The sequence below is a fragment of the Diuraphis noxia genome, unplaced genomic scaffold (genome assembly GCF_037042655.1).
Source record: "Diuraphis noxia isolate RWA-SAM2 unplaced genomic scaffold, SU_Dnox_SAM2 contig0001, whole genome shotgun sequence".
Classification (NCBI taxonomy): Eukaryota; Metazoa; Arthropoda; class Insecta; order Hemiptera; family Aphididae; genus Diuraphis; species Diuraphis noxia.
Genome location: NW_028301711.1, coordinates 9,843,672 through 9,865,684, shown reverse-complemented (window position 1 = coordinate 9,865,684; position 22,013 = coordinate 9,843,672). Strand labels below are relative to the sequence as shown.

Genomic DNA, 22,013 nt, shown 5'->3' with positions numbered 1-22,013 from the left:
TAGCACTTAAAGTTGCATAAATATGCCCTATAATCATAGGCGTAAATTTGGTTTGCTAGGAGGGGGGGGGGCTAACGCTAAGATTGATTTATGTGCATTTTTAAATATTTGTACTTCGCAACCTTACTCATTCAATTTGTATTCACCTTAAAAACTAAATTTTTATCGTGAAGATTACAAGTAAATATTATGTTATAACAATAGTATCTATGTTTGAAGTTATCATATATTAATAAAATTATGATTTTTAGTTTGTAACACAATACTAAATAATTTAGACGCACTAATTGCATTCATTAATGTAAATATTAAATGTTCCAATTTCCAATCAGCCAGTTGTTTATCTATACTTTATGGCTCTCTACGGCTTGTCACCCGCAGATTTCTGGTCAACGATCACCGCCTTTTTTTTCAGTATGCTGTTTGAATTATTCCGCAGATCCTTGGTCCCGTGCATCCTATATGCGTTCGGCAGCTGATCGTCCTTGTACAACATGTCACTAAAGTATATTCTCCTCAGTCGGCAGTTGGCATGTACCTGGACGCGAACTGTCTCCACGTAGGTCGTTTTAAAAGAGTCGCTAGTTATCTCAGCCAAATTCATGTTTAGTTGGTTCCAACCCTCATTCATGCAAAACGGCATCGTGATCATAAAAGTGTTCTGCTTTTTTATTGTATGATAGTTACTCGCACGCAAACGCCGACGAATGTTTTCGCTGTCCAAAATCTGTATACACATGGAAGTGAGAGCGACAGTTAGACGATACAAGAGACAAAGTGAATTTAGTCAGTTTAAGTTAGGTATATTATTTTTATCATAAAATTTTACAGAAAAAAAATCAATACATTTTGAATGATTTTTAAAGTTTGAATATTTTTCAATGCTTGTGTGTGTGCTTTAGAATCGTTTTTAAATTTATTTTAACTTTTTAAAAATTATTATGAATTTTGTATCTTATAGATCTGTTTAATGAAAATCTAATAGAAAGGAAAACATTATTATAAATATTAATGTTCATGAGGTACACAGTTACACGCACAAAGCTGTTATAATAGTTTTAGTATATAATTTATTTTTACTAGCCAAAGTTAAGCCACACGTACGCTAAAATATATTCTATTACAGGGGCGTCATTTCAGTTTTTTACTGTTGGTGTCAAAATGTTAGCATGTAATTTAAAGTTATTACCAATCCACAACCATGAGCCCTGTTCATCTTTTGTCATGGAGAACAAGGTGCAAAATTTACTCCACCTCCTATTATTTAATTATTCTAATTATTTGCTAAATGGACCCCATTGTAAATTATCCCCATTTAAATGACCCCCGACCGGGTCGGTCACCATTGTTCTACAACTCTCTTCTCTGGCTTCCGCCACTAATTTATTCACACCGTATATTTAATATTTTCATGTCATTCTCTGTCATATATAATCACCTTTTAATTAGTCTTCATCTCTTTCCTTCAATTTTATCATTTCCATAGACATCATTTAGGATACATCGGAATTTCTTCTCCTCATAATTATGAAAAAGTCTACTCTGACAATCAGTGGAATTTAAAAAAACTGTTTTTTTTATATTTGTGTAATTTATTTGAGATAATGTCACTAAATATATTAGTATGAAACTATCATAATTGTTACTTTTTTTTCTTTAATTTACATGTACTTTTAATACATATATTTCATGGTTATCAGTTGAATTTACAGTTGGTAAATAAATATATGTGTATAACCACCTTAATATTAAAATACCTAACCTATCCTAATCTATAAAATTGTACTCCCTGCACTCGAAACATGTAGTATTGGTTGCTAAATAAAACCTGATATTTAGGTTTGGAAAAATCTGGAAAACCTCATTCCATTGGCCGATGTCACAATGGTACAATATACAATCCAATTGTGACTTCTAACTTCCAACTTCTATATTTGTCCACTTATTATTTTAATTTAACAACAAATCGTAATATTATAAGATTGCTTAACATTTATGAAATTTTTAGAATTCATTGTTTCCTTTTGATAGGAATTATTAGTTTTGATGCTTCCATATTATCATAATATAGTGAGTTGCCAATCAAGTCTAAATGACTTATGGGTGACTGTTGGGTAGCTTGGAGCCAACCACTATGTAGTAAATAATAAACAGGTACGTAAAATTTGTGTGATTTCTCACTAGACTACAGACAGAGCATATGATTACCAAATGCTTATTAGTCTATGCATTCAACTATAAATTTTCATTTGGTTGTTGGACGATTTTAATTATTTTCAGATCACATTTAGCATTTTTGAAATGAAAATACTGATACAATGTATCAATATCTGTTTTAAAAATTAGGTAATTCGACTCTTATATTTTATTTTCGACAGACCGATGGAGGAGTTTTTTGAAAATGGGTGTGGACACACACACTACAACCCTCCCACCATATCCTCAAATTATGTACCTGCACTATTACCTATAAAATATGTACCGTAATTTCAAATGTAAAAAATCGACCCAGATTTTTCACCAACAACGTGACGAACGGCAACCTAATACCAAGCGAACCTCTGGGATTCATAGGACAGGTTATGGAACAGGCGTTCTCGTTTGGTGATTGTATTTGGAGTACATTTGACCTTAGATCGTCGTCTTGTACATGTTGCATTTCTCCTTCGGTGCACTGAAAATACCGACAAGCATTATCGTCAATATTTTACTAAACTAAGTGAATTTGTAAAGAATAAGACGTGAAGTATTTAATAATTATTTTATTGATTTGGTTTACATGATATTTGATCTTTTTTTAATTTTGGAAACATCGTATTTCTTAGTACCTACTTACCATTATGAATTAAAAATGGTTGTACAAATATAAGATCTATGATAATCCGTAAATTAGTACCATAGTACCTACATATCATATATTTATACAGGTTGATTCACCAAGCATGCTTAATGATCATACCTTTTTTCATCAATATAATGTACTTATTCGAAATCTGATTTTGGAGTTTTTAACAAAAAATGTCAGTAATTAATATTAATCTACCAATATTTATAATTTGTTAAATTTTACTTTAGTTGTTATTTTCCTGAAAATATGTAGCTCTACTTAGAAAGTCTAATTAATTTATGAATTAAAATTCACTTTAATTTTAACATGCCCTATAGTTATTTTTTTTATTTTAGGACACCTAATTTAAAAAAAAAAAAATAGTTAACTTTGCAAATTTTTGGTATTATGTTTTACTTATAGTGAACGACTCGCGTAGTATGAAAATACCTATGTTGGACAATTATATCGGATGGATCAGTCAACTCACTTGATGAACTGCCCAATTACCCAGCGGACGACTGCCGATGCTATAATAGACGGTGATTAATGGTTCTTGGAACTTCGTCTGAAACATTATTCCTGACGGATAATTGGATGGATATAATATTCAGAACGAGTGCAATTGTAGTTTATGACGCAATTAGTGTAATCGATATTGATAGCACTTGAACAAGGACTACTGATTAATATTTATAGGTATAAATACATAAAAATTAAATTACCTTATTATTATACGCTCATCGTTGCTATAGTACACAAGTATAAATTTATTTAGGACACAACACAAAATATTACAAATACTATATTAAACAAAAAGTTTGAGAAACCTTCTGGAAGCCACATCAGATCTCACTAACAACCAATACGGCTTTAGAAAAGGCAAATCTACAACAACACAGTTATCAATACCACAATCACGCTGTCTGCTTCTATTCTCTTTTATTTTGCAACACCATAATTAAGAAAAACATTCATTGAGTAGGCGTGTAACTTATATTTTTAAATTTAATATAACAGTAGACCATATTAAATTTTTATTTTGAAAAAACGCGCGAGGTATCTAATATCATTCAGCAGTCAACAGCTAAATATGCGACGGTTTGCTTCATGCATGCGCACATCAAACATAAATGACCCGTCGCTTATATGACGTGCTTTAATATACCGGGAAATGGTTCCATCCATAGTATATGATTTTCAAGACTGTGTGGTTTAAATTGTATTCGTATTATTTGTGCTCATAGATAATATAAGAATAGATCAAGTTTATATCAACTGAAAATAAAGTGATACAATCTTTGATGTTATATGGATTCCTTTATTATTGGTTATACAATATTTAATAAAATAATTTAAAAATAAATATTAAAATAATATTAAATAAGTAAGATATTAAAAAATAATACTTTTTATTTATGCCTTAAATGTGCCTTAAAATTTGTTATTAAAGGTTATAGCATTAAAATCTTTCATAATAATTTTTGGTATTACAGATTTAACAGTGTTTGCCTTTAGATGAATGTGATAACGTGTGTTCACCAGTATTTTCATTATCAGCTTCTGAATAAAGAAACATTATAAAATTGAAATGTTGAATAAAATGAAAAATCAATATATAAGGAACAATTACCTGGATTTCCATTAGCTGTAGCACGATAATTAGAGGTGTTATATGACTTTATTGAGTTAGGTATAACTTTGATTTGGATCCAATCTATAACCTATAATAAACATTGAAAATAGACAAAAATTAATATTATGGGTAAGAGTGTTTTTAACCAACTTACAAGGTTGTTGTGGACCTCCCGCATTACATCCTCTTTGATTGCACCATACTGAATATTGTGAAGTATAATATGTTATCATAGGGATATAACTTTGATTTGGATCCAAGCAATAACCTATAACATGCATTGAAATTAGACAATAATATTAAGAAAATTATATTTTTTTAAACTTACAATGTAGTCGTTGTAAAGTTCCTGAACTATCACGTATTAGGTTTCTCCATGATGAATTATTGTTAACCCATCTTTGAGGAGTACCTTGCCAGGCTCCAACATAATTTAAATTGTACACAACTGTACTACCGCCATACTCGCCAACGTTTCCGATATGGCTACCTCTAACTCCCGTTCCAGAATTTCCATAACCTCCACCTACACCATTTGATTCTAATATACAATTAAAGTATAAAACATAAAATAAATTTCATACATACAAATACACTAAAAATAGTAAATTACATTTTATTGTTTGTTTATAAAATTTATCTATTTAATATTTTATCAATAGAACATTTTCTATTTGTAGGAGAGCCATATTTTAAACATTTTAATTAAGTTACTTTTATCTACAAAGTATTTAGGTAAGGGTATTATAGAGTTTATTGTTTAATGAATATGATTGTATAAGTTAAAAACTTCATTTATTTTAAATTCATGAATACTATTAAATGTGAAAAGAATCCAAAATGTATTGTTGTAAATAAATATATTTTATAGATTCATAATTACTGTTATTATGTCCTCCACATTGTCCGTTTTGCGGTTTTCCTTCCAAGCTACTTCCATTACTTACACCAACAGCACCACCACGATCACCATGTCCACCTCGGATACCAACAACGCCATCAGCACGCCTAATAGCTTTATTTACAATCATTCTTTTTCCGGCAATTTGGTGACTTTTAAAAACTATATTTCAACAATCATATATTTAAGTTTTAATTTTTAAATATTAATTTATTAATAATACTCACGAACAGCTTTTTCGACTGATTTTATATCATCATACTCGATAAATCCAAATCCTTTTCTTTTACCAGATTCCTTATCAGTAGGGCTCGGAACTTATTGAATTTGCATATTTTTATTGAATAGTCCAATAAGTTGCCAAGTAAGACAGAAATTTGTTTCAAGTTGTAACGAATTTAAATACATCAAATAAAAATTGCATATTTTTGCATATTTTGTGGTTTTAATGAAAACATGCATTTTTTCACAATAAATATATTTTTTTGCATATAACATGCTATATTTTAAGTACGACTTGAATATTTCTTATAATAGTTAATAAGAGTTTTCTGTGCACTATCGAAATCAATTATTATCGATAAACGTCAAATAAAGATAAGATATTTGAACAGAACATTCTGGTTTTTTTTTAAAAATAGTTTCCTATACGGCTCGTCATTACTTGCTGCTAGCTATATTGTACACATATCAGTCTCGTGTCTTGCGGTCTCGTGTGCGCGTCTTACGATCATAATATTTTATTTTTATTTTTGTTGTAAATTTTACTACATTTTGAATTTAATTTCGTTTCACAACAAAAATGCCTAAACAAATAACTAGTGTTTTAGTTAAAAAATATATTGCAGAATTTGGGTCAGATGTTTTTTCAGCAGACCAAAATGTATTGTTTTGTAACTTTTGTGAAACGAAAGTGAGCGTGGATAAAAGGTTTATTGTCACCCAACATCTTAAGACGGAAAAACATAAGCGGGCAGCTAAGCGCGTTGAAAATTTCACAAGTAAAATACTTACACAACCGTTTATAACGGACGCTACGAAAAAGTCTATATTCAATCGCGATCTATGTAAGGCTTTGTTGACAGCCAATATACCTTTGAATAAATTATCCAATCCATGTTTTAAAGAATTTCTATCGATGTACACTGGTAAAGAAATTCCTTGTGAATCAACGTTAAGAAAAGGTTATGTTAATGAAATTTATGAAAATACAATTCAAAAAATCAGGAGTTATGTTCAAAATAAATGTATTTGGGTGTCAATAGATGAGACAACGGATGTTACGGGCAGATATGTGGCAAATGTTGTAATTGGTGTTTTAAATGAAACTGAGCGTAATAAGATTTTTCTTTTACATTCTGAGGAGCTGGAAAAATGTAATCATTCCACAATTTGCAAATTATTTGACAGATCAATGCACTTACTTTGGCCGAACGGTGTTCAGCACGATAAAGTATTATTGTTCCTTAGTGACGCTGCCCCCTATATGGTTAAAGCTGGAGAAGCCATTAAATTATTTTATTCAAAAACTATACACATTACTTGTTTGGCCCATGCATTTCATAGGATCGCGGAAACTGTACGAGCAGGATATCCGAAAGTTGACAAACTTATCGCAAACGTGAAAAAGGTTTTCAGTAAAGCACCTTCTCGCATTCAATATTTTAAATCAATAGCTCCATCTCTATCCCTACCACCTGAACCAATTTTGACAAGATGGGGTACTTGGATAAAGGCCGCCAATTACTACTGTGAACATTTTGAGCAAATAAAATTAATCGTAAATTCTTTTGATGACAACGATGCAGTATCAATAAAAAATTCAAAAAAGTGTCTTTCTGATCAAAATATTGAAGCCCAACTTATATTTATTAAATCAAATTTTGAATTTTTACCCGATTTAATTACAAGACTTGAAAAACAAGAAATTCCACTGGTAGATTCCATTTCTATTGTCGAAGAAGCAAAAGAAAAATTAATTAAAATTAATGGAGAAATGGGGAAAACAATTAAAATTAAGATTGAGTCTGTTTTATCAAAAAATAAAGGCTATCAAGCAGTTTTAAAAATATCAGAGATTTTAAATGGAAAAGAAGACACAGATAGATTACCCGAAGATTGGAGTTTAAATGATCTCACATGTATGAAAAACTGTCCAATAACATCAGTTGACGTTGAACGTTCGTTTTCCGCGTACAAAAATTTACTCACTTCCAATCGACAATCGTTCAAATTCGAAAATATCAAAAAATCTTTAATTGTTCAATGCAATTTCCAAGGTAAAATAATATACAACACTAAACAGTAAAAATAGGTACTTAAAGAACATTGTTTTAATTTTTCAGAGCCAGAAAACTCAAGAAAAAATGTTTCCGAAGAAAACTCAAACTGAAACTTTTGACTATGTTTAGTGTATAAACGTATGAATACTAATTTTTATTCACATTTGTATTATTTATATTATTAATTACTATTTATTAAATTACATTTAAAATAAAAATAATAATTTAATTACATATTTCAGTGCATATTTGAGTGCATTAAATTTTTTTGTGCATATTTTCGTGCATTTTTGGTAATATTTTAATGCATTTTTGCATGCATATTTTCATGATTTTCAATGCAACAACTTCCGAGCCCTACTTATCAGTTATTATTTTTATATTAATAATATTGCCAAATTTTCCAAAATATTCAAGAAGATCATTTTCTGATATTTCTTTTATACCATAAACGTAAATGTTTTTAGCAGTTGTTGAAATAGTTGGTTCACAAATGTTCTAAGATCATAAAAATAAAATATTTTTAAGATTAAGAATAAACATTTTTACTATTTTTATGATAGATTAGTTTAAATTATGAAACATTTAAAATAATAGTTAATTAAATTTAGAAATTAATTTTTAAATTGTACGTAATAATATTTGATGTAAATTTTATACTTCACGTGATACAGCTCGCTTAGTTTCAATTTCACGACCATTTACTATATGAGGCCTATTTGACATAGCTCGATCAACCATGGACGATTGAGAATAAGTAATAAATCCAAATCCTTTAGATCTAAATGTTTATGCAATATAATAATTAATTACTAGATAAAATATTCAACAAAGAAATGGTTACCTCTTTGTAATAGGGTCTTTTATGACAATAACATCTACAATTTCACCCCATTGCTCAAAATATGCTTGAAGTGAATCATTAGTTGCGAAGTCATCTAATCCACGAATGAATAATTTTCTGTTATGTTCTGGATTCTACAGTAAAACAAAAAAACCACTTAAGTTAGGTCAAAAATATATACAGTTAATATAAAGTAAACAACTAGATAATGACTCAATTTTATCACAGATGCAGAATCGCCATTTGTAACACTTATAAGGTTTATGTATATAACATAGAGCCAATTACAGACAAAGTACCAAGTGAAAGCAAAACACGGTATAACTTCAAACAAAGATATAAAACAAATTAATAATTTAAAAACATTAGTTAAATATCCTGAATTTTAATTTATTATATTAGTAAATGAATAGATTTTTTCTAAACAACTCAATTTATCAGAAATTTAATTACGAAAAATATGTATTTTAAAACGACCACATAAATTCGATATTATTACATAAATAACAAACAAATTTTTTAGTACCAATAATTTAATGATTCGGATACATTTTTTCGAAGAATAAATTAAAGCAGCGGCACTAAAAATTTTATTTTCAAATCAGATATTATTTTATGCTAATAACATTTTTGTGATATATTAAGCTTGCATCAAATTTATTTTAAGTATTTAGTGATGGTATTAAGTATTAAACTATTTCATATAATATTAAATAGACAACATAGTTATATACTTATATATTATGTACATGGGAAAGTTTAAGGGTTCAATTCCTCCTTTTGATTTTTTTTTTTAAAGGTGATAATATTAAATGCACACCATATTTTATTTATCAATGAGGTATGAAATACAATTTTTATAAATTTCTTATGAGCTTTCTCCTCCTGATTTTTTCTATGTGCGTGGCAACAATTTAACAACAATTTAATTTATTAAATATGTACCTTAGTAATTTTTTATTCATTATTGATAAAATAACGGGAATAGATCACGGTTTTCTATTAATATATGATAATGGTTTTTTATGTGAACATTGATAAAGTAATAATGTTGGATGTGCATACAATAATATAAGGGGTAATATATCTATACTCAGTTAAGCGAAGGAACGCGCCGCGAGCCGAACTAAATCGGTTATTTTGCGCGTTCTTAGGGCCATTTAACATAGACGCGTATCATACGTGACGTAACGTACGCAAACGTTTTCAATTACATTAGTTAAATGCATATGTGTCACTCCGACGGTGAAACTTTTCCCTCGTTATTATGACGCATATGAACTTTATGTAAACTAAAAATACGCGTGTACGATAGGTACGTAGCGTATGATACGCGTCCATGTGAAACGGGCCTTACGTGATACTCTGCTATATGGCTAAACTAACCTAGCTGGTTACAATAGAAAAGTGACACGAGAGGTTGCGTAGAATCGGTGTGTTATCTTACTGGATATAGTATATTTGTTTTTTATAATATGTGTAAAAATACCTTGTGTGAGCGCCGATAGGTTTTCAATGTATCATGTAGGTTCACGTATGGCTGTATAAAAGTAACAAAGACAATTAGGGCAATAGATTAAATAAGTTTGAGTTTAAATAAATTTAACTTTACTCACATTAATTTCCATGATTGATGAGTGAATTGATAATAGGTACAATCAAAATCAGAAAAAAATATTTTAATAAAAAATGGTAATATAATTAATTGAAATCAACAAATCTCAATCAAATGTTTCTAAGATTTGTTTATTAGGATAAAATCAGATCAAAGACTAAAATTCACAAACAAAAATTGAAATCACACTCAGCAACAGGTGTTACGGTAAGATGAGTCAAGAACTCGGAGCCGAAACGCAGGCGTTGGAACAATGGTGACCGGTTGTTGTTGTATGAAATCGGCGCTACTACAGTGTTAACAACCTAATTTAAAAACACACAACACATTACTTGGGGCTGGGACAGATTTCCCGATTTTGATAACAGCAAAATATCATCAAAATCAAATTTCGGAAGATCGGTTATGCCAACTTAGAAATACAAAATTTTTTATTTAAAATAGATAAAAACCTAACCACTTATTATTAACAAATAATGCTTATCAATACTAAATATAAAATAAAAAGTTAAAAAGCATATTAAATTAATATAATGAGAATTGGTCATGTGTTATACAATCATGGCCTAGGTTTATTTATAACATTTAGTTTATTATCTAATAAGGGGCTTAAAAATTTATTTTTAATAGTGAAGAGGTAAAAATGGTAAATATTTAAAGTATATTCATCAATTAAATTGCATATACTTTTAATTTTAATTATATTTATGTTTTTAAAATGTAGATGGTATTTTAAGAAATTTTTAAAATCAGAAAGATATTTAGTTCTAATGGTACAAGCGCAACTCTTTCAGATTTTTTACTGTTACTCAAAATAATGGTTAAAATATTGAATGAATAAACCTATCTAAGATTACTAAACTGGTTACTAATCTGGCCTGCTTCAAATACATCATATTATATGATATAAAAAAAAACATAAGTACGCGTTGCGTATTGGAATAAAGTAATGTTGAGCGTATGCGTATAAACGTAAATTCTAAAATAATAGTTTCCATTAAAAAATGTTTGCACCATAGTTTTAAGCATAAAAATCAAATTGTTTAAAATAATAAAACGTGAGGGGTTGATAAAGTGCATTTTAGCAAATGTAAATTATAAGATTGTGTATATATTTTTTATAAAATATGCAATTTATTTTTAAATGTTTTTGTTATCTTATAGTTATAAAGTGAAATCTAATGTGTCTAAACAATCTTCTGCTCTCCGAAACGCCAAAAGACTAACTGGTAATATGGTAATAACTATTCCAGAGTTGACCGATAGAGAGAACAAAGTTCTCGCTCGAATATGTAGAAGGTACAGCTTTCCCTTATTCATTTCCAGACGAGCAAGTACCTATTAAAATACGAATAGTGATATTTTACGAATAAAAGTACATGGGCTTATTATAATGTAAAATACAAATTTTTATTAGTTTGATAATCTAGAACGTTTGGCTGCAGGTTATTATCATTCCATATTAGGAGCCGAACTTATACCAATTAGACCTTAGGTTGATTATGAAAGTAATCAATTTAAAAATAGTTATTTAGTAGTAGGTAACTATAAAAAAAAATTGTTGAAAATTTAGTTAACATACCTAATCCGACCTTTATGAGGACAATTTAAATCAAGCCGCCATTGAAAATATCATCGTTGAATATGAGTTAGAAGAGTCTATAGTTGCAATTCCTGATTCAGCTCAGATTCTAAGTCGAAAAACCGAAACACCTGTGTTTACTTTGAAAACAAACTATCATAAAATAAAACAAGTTTAAAATCAAAGATGGGTAAATATCAATAGTTTTAAAGAAAATAATTTTAGAATTTTATTGGAGTAGCATTCTAAAATATTTTACAATTTTTTTTTCTGTCTCATCAATCATTTGGGTAGTTGAAAAATTCCGATTTTCTACTTCAACATCTTTTCTTATAGAAAAATAAATCTAGTTGGTGAATTAGAAAAGTGATAATTGAAACATTACAGTCATTTTTAAAAGGGTTGAGTTGAAAACGATGGGAATTTCAGCAAAACCTATTTCTACTTTTTTGGTTGAATTCAGAATACTAATAATTATTGTAATAACTGGAAATTTTCACCTATTATTAATATAGGTAACCATTTTCCTTACATGACATAATTTTCAAAATATCTTGTTTGACAGTGAGCTATTTATAAACGTGAGCATTTTTTTATTTTATTTATTTATTGTCAATATTACATTTCCTTGTTTAAAAAACTTGAAAATATATAATACCTTATAAGTTGCTGTCAGAGAAAATTAAAGGAGAATGTTTTTTATAAAAATTAAATTTTAAATTTTGACAAAATTCATTGGAATTTCAAAAATTTTAAAATTATTTAGTTTGTAAAAATGCACGAAATGATTGATTCATATACCTAAATATTTAAATTTAAAAATAAGGTTCTTATAAGTAGTTAGTTATTAATTGGTTCGTTTTTGTAACTAAAAATTACTAAAAAAATATATGAACACAATTTTTCTTTAGATATTAAAACAAATAATAACATTTTTAATAATTTTGTTGTAATTTAAAAATATTAGCCCTGGGTACTTGAAACTTTTTAAATATTTTTCGAGTAAAATTATTTCAACGTACTGTGTCACTAATGTCCAATAGCAAAATAAAATACTATACTAGACGTAATATTATCATAATATTTTTCAGACTTCCTTAGATCAAAATCATTTTTTGTATACAATGGTTTTATATTATTAAATTCAAATTTAACACATTCAATACAGGCTAATACCCCTATCTAGAACACTCATGGGCACTTGTATCCACTTTAATTTAATATTCTAATAAATACTTTATGCAATTCTGTTGACAGCAAAAAGCTATTATTTGCGGATGATATAAAATTATTTAATTGCGTTAGGCACTGAGAGTGATGCTATTTCGTTACAAGAATCGTTGAATAAGTTAGTCCATTGGTGTAATACAGTTGGGTTAGAGCTGGCAATTTATAAATGTAAAGTCATGTCTTTTTCGAGACGTCACTCAATTATTCAATATGATTACTCTATTGATAACGTGATATTACAGCGAGTTAACCAAGTTGAAGATTTAGGTTTTATTTTTACTCCAACGTTATCGTTTACACCTCATATTGACTGGATAGTAGGCAAAGCATTGCGATCATTAGGGTTTATAAGACGACATGCAGGGTCGGTCATGTCTGTAAGATGTTTGTTAATATTATATACTACTCAAGTTAGATCAATTGTAAAATATAGATCTGTGGTATGGTCTCCAAGGACCAAATGTGATATTATTCGAATTGAACGTGTTCATCATCGTTTCTTAAACATGGTTTCTCGATCTATGGGCATTAATCATGAACTCCATGACTATAAACCCGTCTTAATAGCACTCAATTTATCCACCCTAAGCGAAAGAAGAAATATGAGTGATATTAAACTTTTAAATGGTTTAGTCTCTGGTGTAATTGACTCGCCAGACTTGTTATCGAGTATAGGTTTTCGCATTCCAGGTTACAACCCGTTCTCGTGACCCTTACTACCTTTCTTCAGTGTCAAAACATTTTTTGGATGATGATCCTTTAAGGAGAACTATGTCTTTAGTTAATAGTCAAACTAGTTAAACATTTTTTTCTAATTTAGGTTTTTGTTCCGTTAAATTTAATTTTCAGGAGCCTACTATGTACTACTGTATAATTTTAATTTATTGATATTCAATATGTTATGTTTGGATATGTATATAGGTATGTTATAATGTATATTCATTAATAAGTAATATATTGTAAAAGCTGTATGGCGTTTAAAAAAAAATAAAAAATAAATTATCTTGATGAATTGATATTTGTTTATCACTATTCATACTTATCGTGCTTATATTGAAATACACGCAAGCATTATAGGATTGAATTGGTGGTAATTAAACACAATCAATGGAATTTAAACAGTAGGTAATGAAAATACGTTATCAAAAAAAAAAACATAATATACATAAAATAACTGTGAGACATGATAACATAATTAAACATCATTATTATGATTTTGTAGCATGATCCACATACAATGTTATTCTATATTGAACAAATCATGCCACACTAAACATAATTCAAAGTAGGTACTTGATTTTTTTTTTTAAATAATTTTAAAGCTTTTTGAACTAATTGAGTTTTGTTTGATAATGGAGGCAACAAATGTCTTCTCATTTTTCAGAAATCTATATATAAAAATATGAAATGGAAGTTTTCTTCAAATTAATCATCGTTTTTAAAAATGCTTTCCACGTTTTTACACTACATCGTAACTATTTGTTTCTCATAAATTATTAAATAAAAGAATCAATAAAATAAATACCTATGTTATTAATTTAATGTTACCGCAGTTACTTTTTTATTATATATAATGACAAAAAATATATATCAGTACAAGAGCGATCCAGTGAATATCCAATTTTGTAAAAATTCAGAATTCAAACACTCATAAAGACTTAATTTGACTCTCCGGTGGACATTTTTTATTTGAACCTTGCGCGAAATGTCTTAATCTGGCCCTAAAAGGAAGAAATAATAGATTTGAAAACCCTTTGAATATGAGCATTAAAGCATCTAGGTATATGTAATCTAATTAGAAAAAATAACTATGGAAATTTCCACAGGTAATGCGAAAATAGCTGCTCTAGATGCTGTAAGAGATTTGAAAAATATTAAAACATTAAGACAAATTTATACAATAAAAATCAATATGCATAATATAATACAATAATTATATGCAAGTGGGCAAAATCAGTTTGCTATATTTTTTAACAGCCTCAAGTCATAAACGTAAAAAAATGGTGTGATAAAAATATTGTATTAAAAATTGAATTATTATTATAAATGATAATAATGTATGTAGTGAAATCTCGGAAAATCTAATTAGCAAGAGACTGAAAAAAAAATATGCTTATATGACGTGCTTTAATATACCGGGAAATGGTTCCATCCATAGTATATGATTTTCAAGACTGTGTGGTTTAAATTGTATTCGTATTATTTGTGCTCATAGATAATATAAGAATAGATCAAGTTTATATCAACTGAAAATAAAGTGATACAATCTTTGATGTTATATGGATTCCTTTATTATTGGTTATACAATATTTAATAAAATAATTTAAAAATAAATATTAAAATAATATTAAATAAGTAAGATATTAGAAAATAATACTTTTTATTTATGCCTTAAATGTGCCTTAAAATTTGTTATTAAAGGTTATAGCATTAAAATCTTTCATAATAAGTTTTTGTAATAACATTAATAAAACAACCTTAAAATGTCATTTTATCGTCATGCAGTCTCTCTTCCATGATAAAAATTAAACACTGCGACTCCTAACGGAGCCACTATATTATCTATGTTTGTGATATTATACTTAATCTAATACCGAACCCACGTTTATAAAGAAAATTAAAATATTTAGTATTACGCAGTGGTTATTTTCACGTCCGACGTGAAACTATGTATTTTCTCGTCCTGTCCCATGATTGGACTTAATATTAATACTGATAGTATAACCATAAATAATAAGTGCCATATTTTAATAGTATCTTATAGATATAATATAATAATATAACATTATTTCCCGCATAAATTTAAATATTTAAATAATATAATTATTATATTGTTATATATACAAGAGCAGTATACTATAGATTTGTATAGTACGAAAATCTTTTTTTTTGTATTACAACGGATCAATATATGATTATTTGAAATGGTATTATATATAGCAATTATGAATTAAAAATGGAATTACCAGTGACTTTTTATTGATGTTTTGATGATTATAGTTATATGACTTTTAGACTGTAGTATACATCGACTACACAACTGACAACTGACTTAGTCATAAATTTTATTATTTTATTACACAATTGACATATTTATTATATACCTACATTTTTTTAATTCCACAAAATGGACAACTATGTAAATGCTGAAAATCAAGTAAGACTGTACTATACAAATCTATAGTATACTTGTATACTGCTCTTATATATAAATAAGTATATAATAATTATATTATATTATTTTAATATTCAAATTTATGCGGGAAATGTTGTTATATTATTATATTATATCTCTAAGATACTTTTAAAATATGGCACTTATCATTTATGGTAGTTGATATCACGGACTATATATATATATATATATATATATCCGTGGTTGATATCAGTTATACTATCAGTATTAATATTACGTCCAATCAGGGGACAGGACGTGAAAATAGCCACTGCGTTAATATTAATTAAATGTATTAATTAAATTAATATTTCAATTTTTAATATAAACATTTTATATTTTTACAATAATGAACCAACTTAAAGATTGATGAGAATTGTTGTTATTATTATTTATATGTTCTTTGGAAACCGCCGTCAAGCGCGTAGGGTATCCTCTCCACACCGCAGCATCTAGTTTCATGAAGTGTCGACGTCAACGACGCGGGTCGCGGGCTTTCTGAATCTTTTGTTACACCGCGTTCAACAAAACCACTTGTTCGCCCTGTTAAGTCACCGTTGTTTACCTTTCGTTGTTCGAGTATCGCCGCCATCTAATTTATCTTGGACCATTGAACATAGTTGAACTCAAGTACAGTTCTTTACCGTCGACCGTTCACAAATCAAGTTTTAACTGAAATTCGGAATTACCATAGTCCGATTGCATACATCTTGAGAAACAGTACGATTAACAAGTGAGAATTTCAACAATATTGTGTAATATTCAAATGTTCAAAATGTATTGCTCATAAAGTCGTGACTATCATCAAATATTCCATAGTACAACACCAAATCCAATACATATATTAGATGCACCCATATAAAACTTATGCTATAACTTGAACTACCTAATTTGATTTTTAATGTTTCACGGTATCACCCATAATTATGTAACATTATATTAATTGTAAATATTTTTTTTCTGAGTAGTTATCATCAATCAGTCGATTTATCTATATAGATAGTAATTTTATGACAGTGATTGCTTTAATCATAACGCACTTGTTTGTGACATTTTAATAATAAAGTGATTCTAACACTTACTGTACTTACTATTTATTACTATTTTCAGTAATACTCCAAAATGTCTATGAAATTCACTGGTTTAAATTTATATCCTCGTGTTATACTTACACGATTAACTGAAGAAGAGATAGAAAAGTATACTGGCCTGTGAGTACAATTTTCTAAAATATAATACCATGTATTATGTATGCCTAAATAAGTGTGATTTGCTTACTATATTTTTATTGTTATGTTGATTTAGGAATCATAAAAATAAGAATACGTCAGAATCCTTAAATGAGTTAAATACTCCTACTGGATCAACGCAACAAGAGTGTCTGGAAGATGTTAAAAAAATTGAGATACACAAGTATGTCAATATTTAAATTTATTTTTTATACTTCACAGTCTTAAACATTCTAACAAAATGTTATTTATTGTACCTACAAATGCTCTAAAATAGGGTTTTGATGTCCTGAATCGAGTCCTTCATTAAGAAGGTACCTACTACATTTTTAATTTATTTCCTAATAGCTCTAATTATATAAGCCTCACTAATGCTCTACACTTTAAGAGACGAATACCTAATCAATAACATAGACCCAAATAATATTGGACATACATTTTCAAAAAAATATCTTATTTTTGTGCATTAAGCTGGGGGTCTATTACAAGGGACTTTTGTCCTGCTAAACAATTTAAGGTGTTTCATTAATCAACACTAAATCAATTTTCAAACTTTGTCCCAAAGAACAATGAAAATTAGATTCTATTTAAACATGGATTAATGTTCCTAAGCAAAGACGGACTGTCAGCAAATACCTATTACTTTGTATATTTTTTAATATTATTGCTGGTAAAGAAAATTAAGAATCTATATGTTTAGTTGATACACCTCCACAAACTATTCATTTCTATGTTCAAATTATCATGCTGTAATACTGTATGTATATAGTGGAAGCTGCTTTTAAATAACAATAATCAACAAAATTATATTATTTTTGAAAACAAATTTATTTCTAAATTTTAACCAAAAATGTTTATTTCTACCATCTTCTTTTTATGAAATTTGAGCGTTTTAGACAAATTTTTTTAATGTATATAGATACGTATGAACTGTCCCAGAAAATTTAAGCCAATTAAACGACTGAACCTTATATCTGTGTGTCTTATAAGTGGCATCCATTGTAGTTTATGAATTTATAATTTAAAAAATATTTAAAGACGACACCATACAATCATTTGTGTACTCTGTCTTACAAACATAAAACATGGTAAATTTTACATTCTCAATAACACATTTTACTCTGTAATTTCTAAAATTTGAATAAATTTAACTTTTATAAAATTTAAAGACAAGAACATTATCTAGGGAAACTTGAATGACAAATATTGATATTATACTATTAAGTAAGTTGTGACAATTTTTAAAATTTTTTTTTTCTACATTTTAGAATGATCATAATTATTCATAACTCCTATAAAAATAAAAATATCAATAAAGTCTTCGGAGATAACATATTATATAATATTCTTGCCTTTAAATTTTAAAATAGGTAAATTCATTCTAATTTTATAAGTAACAGTAAAATGTATTATTGTGTTCATAAAATTGTTCATGTTGTACATTTGTAAAAAGAGAAAACAAATGCCTGTGTAGCGTTCTTTTAATACTTTTATTGTTTAGTCAATGTTGAAATCCAACAAAATAAGTCAATTCATTACTAGAATATAATGAATTAACTTCACATTTAATATTAAATATTATTTAATTCAGCAGTCAATTCTATGAATGAATAAATATATAATATTTAGTATTAAGAATGAGTACACAAGCATATTATAAGGGATACAAATAAGCAGTTTTATGTTATAATAACTATAATGTTATATTCTCTGAATATTCAATGTTATAACCATTATTATTTGTAATAATAATAATAAATAATATTTGATATTTCCGATTATTATTTTTTTTTTTACAATAGTATATATTTTAAATCCTTGATTTCAGAAATAAAATTAACTTAAATTCCATTTTTTAAAGAAAAAAAATATACTTTTATATACATATATATACTAATAGTCTGGAGTCCCAATAATACATATGTGGCATAAGCTGGTAGTTAAGTTCATATTTCACAGAAAAAACCTTCAGGTAGTGAATTTTATTAAATGCTCACATTTAAATGTATTAAATACCTAATTGTTTATATTTTAACTATATTACCTGATATTGTTTCTGTTTTGTTTATTTATGTAACTTAGAACTTCAAGAACTAGAATAGAACATACTACATGGCGATCTTCTATGAGGGAATTCAGGAATAATGTTGAAGCTACTGATGTAATTGAAGAAACCCGAATAACAACTATAACTGAGATTATTACATATTCAAACACAAAGAAAAATGTCAACGGAAATAAAAAATTTGATTGCAAAATATGCCATGCTAATTTTGATAATTTTGAAAAATTTGTAGTCCATAAAAATTTAAAACATAAAAGTAAACCTTACGTTTGTGATGTTTGCAATGCAAAATTTTCTCTTAGTGCTCATTTGAATGTGCATAACTGTGATAATTATCTATGCATGGCAAATCCATCCACAAGTTTTGAAGAAATACCGACTACTTCAAGAAGTAGTTTGTCAATAAATTCAAGTAGGAACAACAACAATTCTACATCAAGCTCGAAATTAGCAAACCAATCAGAAACATCAGTACAACAAAATTAGCCGAATAATTTGACTCAAAACGTATGTGTATTGTAATTTCTTAATCATCTTGATAGTTGTAAAAACATTTCAAAGGGTAGTTTCGAGCTCCATCAATGTAATTTGTGTACTAAATCGTTCAAATCTCAATCAGCATTAAACGGTCATATGAAATGTCATTCTAAAAGAAGCAAAATTTCAAGAAGAAAACTGACATTAGACAAAAAAAAAGAGGAAAATCAAAACAAAAATGGTAGCATAATAAAATCCCAAAACATTGTTTCAAATATTCAAAACAGAAGTGAAAAGTATAAGGATTGCAATAAGATTTCACTACACGCAACAAGTTAAATATTCATTCCAAGCAACAAAAACAAAAAAAGTGATATGTTATATATGTCAAAAAAAATGTTTATTAACTAAGACAAGCTTTGAAGAGCACTTGCTATCACACAGAAGTGTTAAAACGTCTAATGGTAAAACAAAAATAACTAAGAGCACAGGTGACAAAATTGAAAAACAAAATAAATCGCAGAATTGCTCCAATTGTAAAACTTATTTTGATTCAAAACAATCCCTAGGTCAACATACTAGACGACGTCACTCTCGTTTGAATAAACCTAAACAAAATCTAAAATCAAAAACTGTTAAATGCAATTGGTGTAGTATCATGATAACAAAATGCAACTTGCTTCGTCATATTAAATCTTTACACCCTGAAATTAATCCTATACAATGTGAATATTGTCCAATGAAATTTAAGGATTCTCACTCGTTGAAATTGCATAAGTCTAAATTTCATGCTTAGTTTGTATCTTTTTAATTTTTATTTAATTTAATTCAATCATTTGAAAAGGTATAATATGTATATCAGATCAATGTAGAATGTGAACTCATTTTTCTGATTATTTTTATAACAGTACTTTCTCTAAGTTTAATCATAATGAATTTATTTTAGTACCTTATTGTCAAACCGAAGATATTTTTCTATAGTAATTTTTATTTATAATAGTTAATTTTTCCATTATCTTAATATTACATGATGGCGAGGCAGCAATAACAATACATTTCCAATTAAAATATTTTTTTAGGATGAACAAAAAGCTTTTCAGCATTAATATATCATTATAAAAAAAAAAAAAAATGAGAAAGAAATTCATATTCTTAAAATTTCTTAGCATTAAACAACCTGATATAATAACCTTGCTCAAATTTTGGTATTTATAACTTTTTTTTGGCAAGATGTCTGGTTATTGCCGCCATGTCTATTTAGGATTATTTAATTTTAGTTTCATTTTTATTTATTATTTAATATCCATGTAAAATAACAAGCTTGCTCAATGATTATCGGTATTCCAATGTTTTCTTCGAGGTTTTTTTTTAACGGTACTGGTTTTCAGTCCGTGACAATTTTACTAAAATAAAAAAATTAAATATTACTTTACAACATTTGGTTAAAATATGCTTTTTATTTTTTTTTATTTAATGTTGTATTTGTAATAGTAGTCTTAGTAAATTGTCTATGTATAAGAGATTTGATTTTGATTAATAATATTGATAAACAAAAAATTGATTTGTATATTTAATAAAATTTCATTAATTTATATATTGTTTGTGATTTTTAGTTTTTTGTCTAGTGCGCCCTAACTATGTGCATTAATGGGTTCTTTGTTAATTCATCATTGGATTCCAATCGATGAATAAAAAATATTCAGACCAATTAAGATTATCTTGTTATATTATATAATTGTAATTTTTATACTTTACATCAACATAAAATAAAATATTCTATCATAGGTATCTATGTAGTTTATTTATTTAAGAATTAAAATACCTAGCATTATATCATAGATATTTATAAGTAATAAAATCATAAAAATAACTTACAATATGTACTATTTATCAATTAAAAATTTACTTTTGAACCCATATAATATCATATTACTTATAAATTCAATAATGCTCAATTTTGATACTAAGTTTCTTATGCTGAAGTCAACTTTAAATGATTAATAAACAATTCCCTCTTTTTTAAATCTAATGAAATTGTCTATAGCTTCAGTCATTATTTTAAGACTGATTTTATCAGTTGAAAACATTTTATTTAAATTTAAAATTATACAATCCAATATTATTAATTAAGAATTTACACTATAGATTTT

At 27.4% G+C, this 22,013-nt stretch overlaps 2 protein-coding genes and 3 pseudogenes across 2 annotated transcripts; 3 read left to right on the top strand and 2 right to left on the bottom strand.

Annotated features, from left to right (window-relative positions):
* Positions 1–361: 361 nt before the first annotated feature.
* On the bottom strand, positions 362–3,404 carry LOC149059527 (uncharacterized; annotated as a pseudogene).
* Positions 3,405–4,256: 852 nt separating this feature from the next.
* LOC149059525 (heterogeneous nuclear ribonucleoprotein A1-like) lies at positions 4,257–10,164 on the bottom strand. The gene is made up of 11 exons (XM_089217413.1): positions 10,107–10,164; positions 9,980–10,030; positions 8,491–8,624; positions 8,307–8,427; positions 8,008–8,144; positions 5,592–5,674; positions 5,347–5,526; positions 4,792–5,004; positions 4,618–4,731; positions 4,461–4,551; positions 4,257–4,390 (listed from the first exon to the last, which is right to left on the bottom strand). Exons 1-10 carry the CDS (start codon positions 10,116–10,118, stop codon positions 4,517–4,519), a joined length of 1,080 nt encoding a protein of 359 aa, XP_089073539.1. The 5' UTR covers positions 10,119–10,164; the 3' UTR covers positions 4,257–4,390; positions 4,461–4,516.
* On the top strand, positions 5,674–7,985 carry LOC149059526 (uncharacterized). Its single transcript, XM_089217412.1, has 2 exons — positions 5,674–7,643; positions 7,710–7,985. The coding sequence occupies exons 1-2, from the start codon at positions 6,167–6,169 to the stop codon at positions 7,754–7,756; spliced, it is 1,524 nt and encodes a 507-aa protein (XP_089073538.1). The 5' UTR covers positions 5,674–6,166; the 3' UTR covers positions 7,757–7,985.
* A 2,929-nt stretch (positions 10,165–13,093) lies between the features above and the next one.
* Positions 13,094–13,718, top strand: LOC149059524 (uncharacterized; annotated as a pseudogene).
* Positions 13,719–16,794: 3,076 nt separating this feature from the next.
* LOC149059523 (uncharacterized) lies at positions 16,795–20,659 on the top strand (annotated as a pseudogene).
* The last annotated feature ends 1,354 nt before the right edge of the window (positions 20,660–22,013 follow it).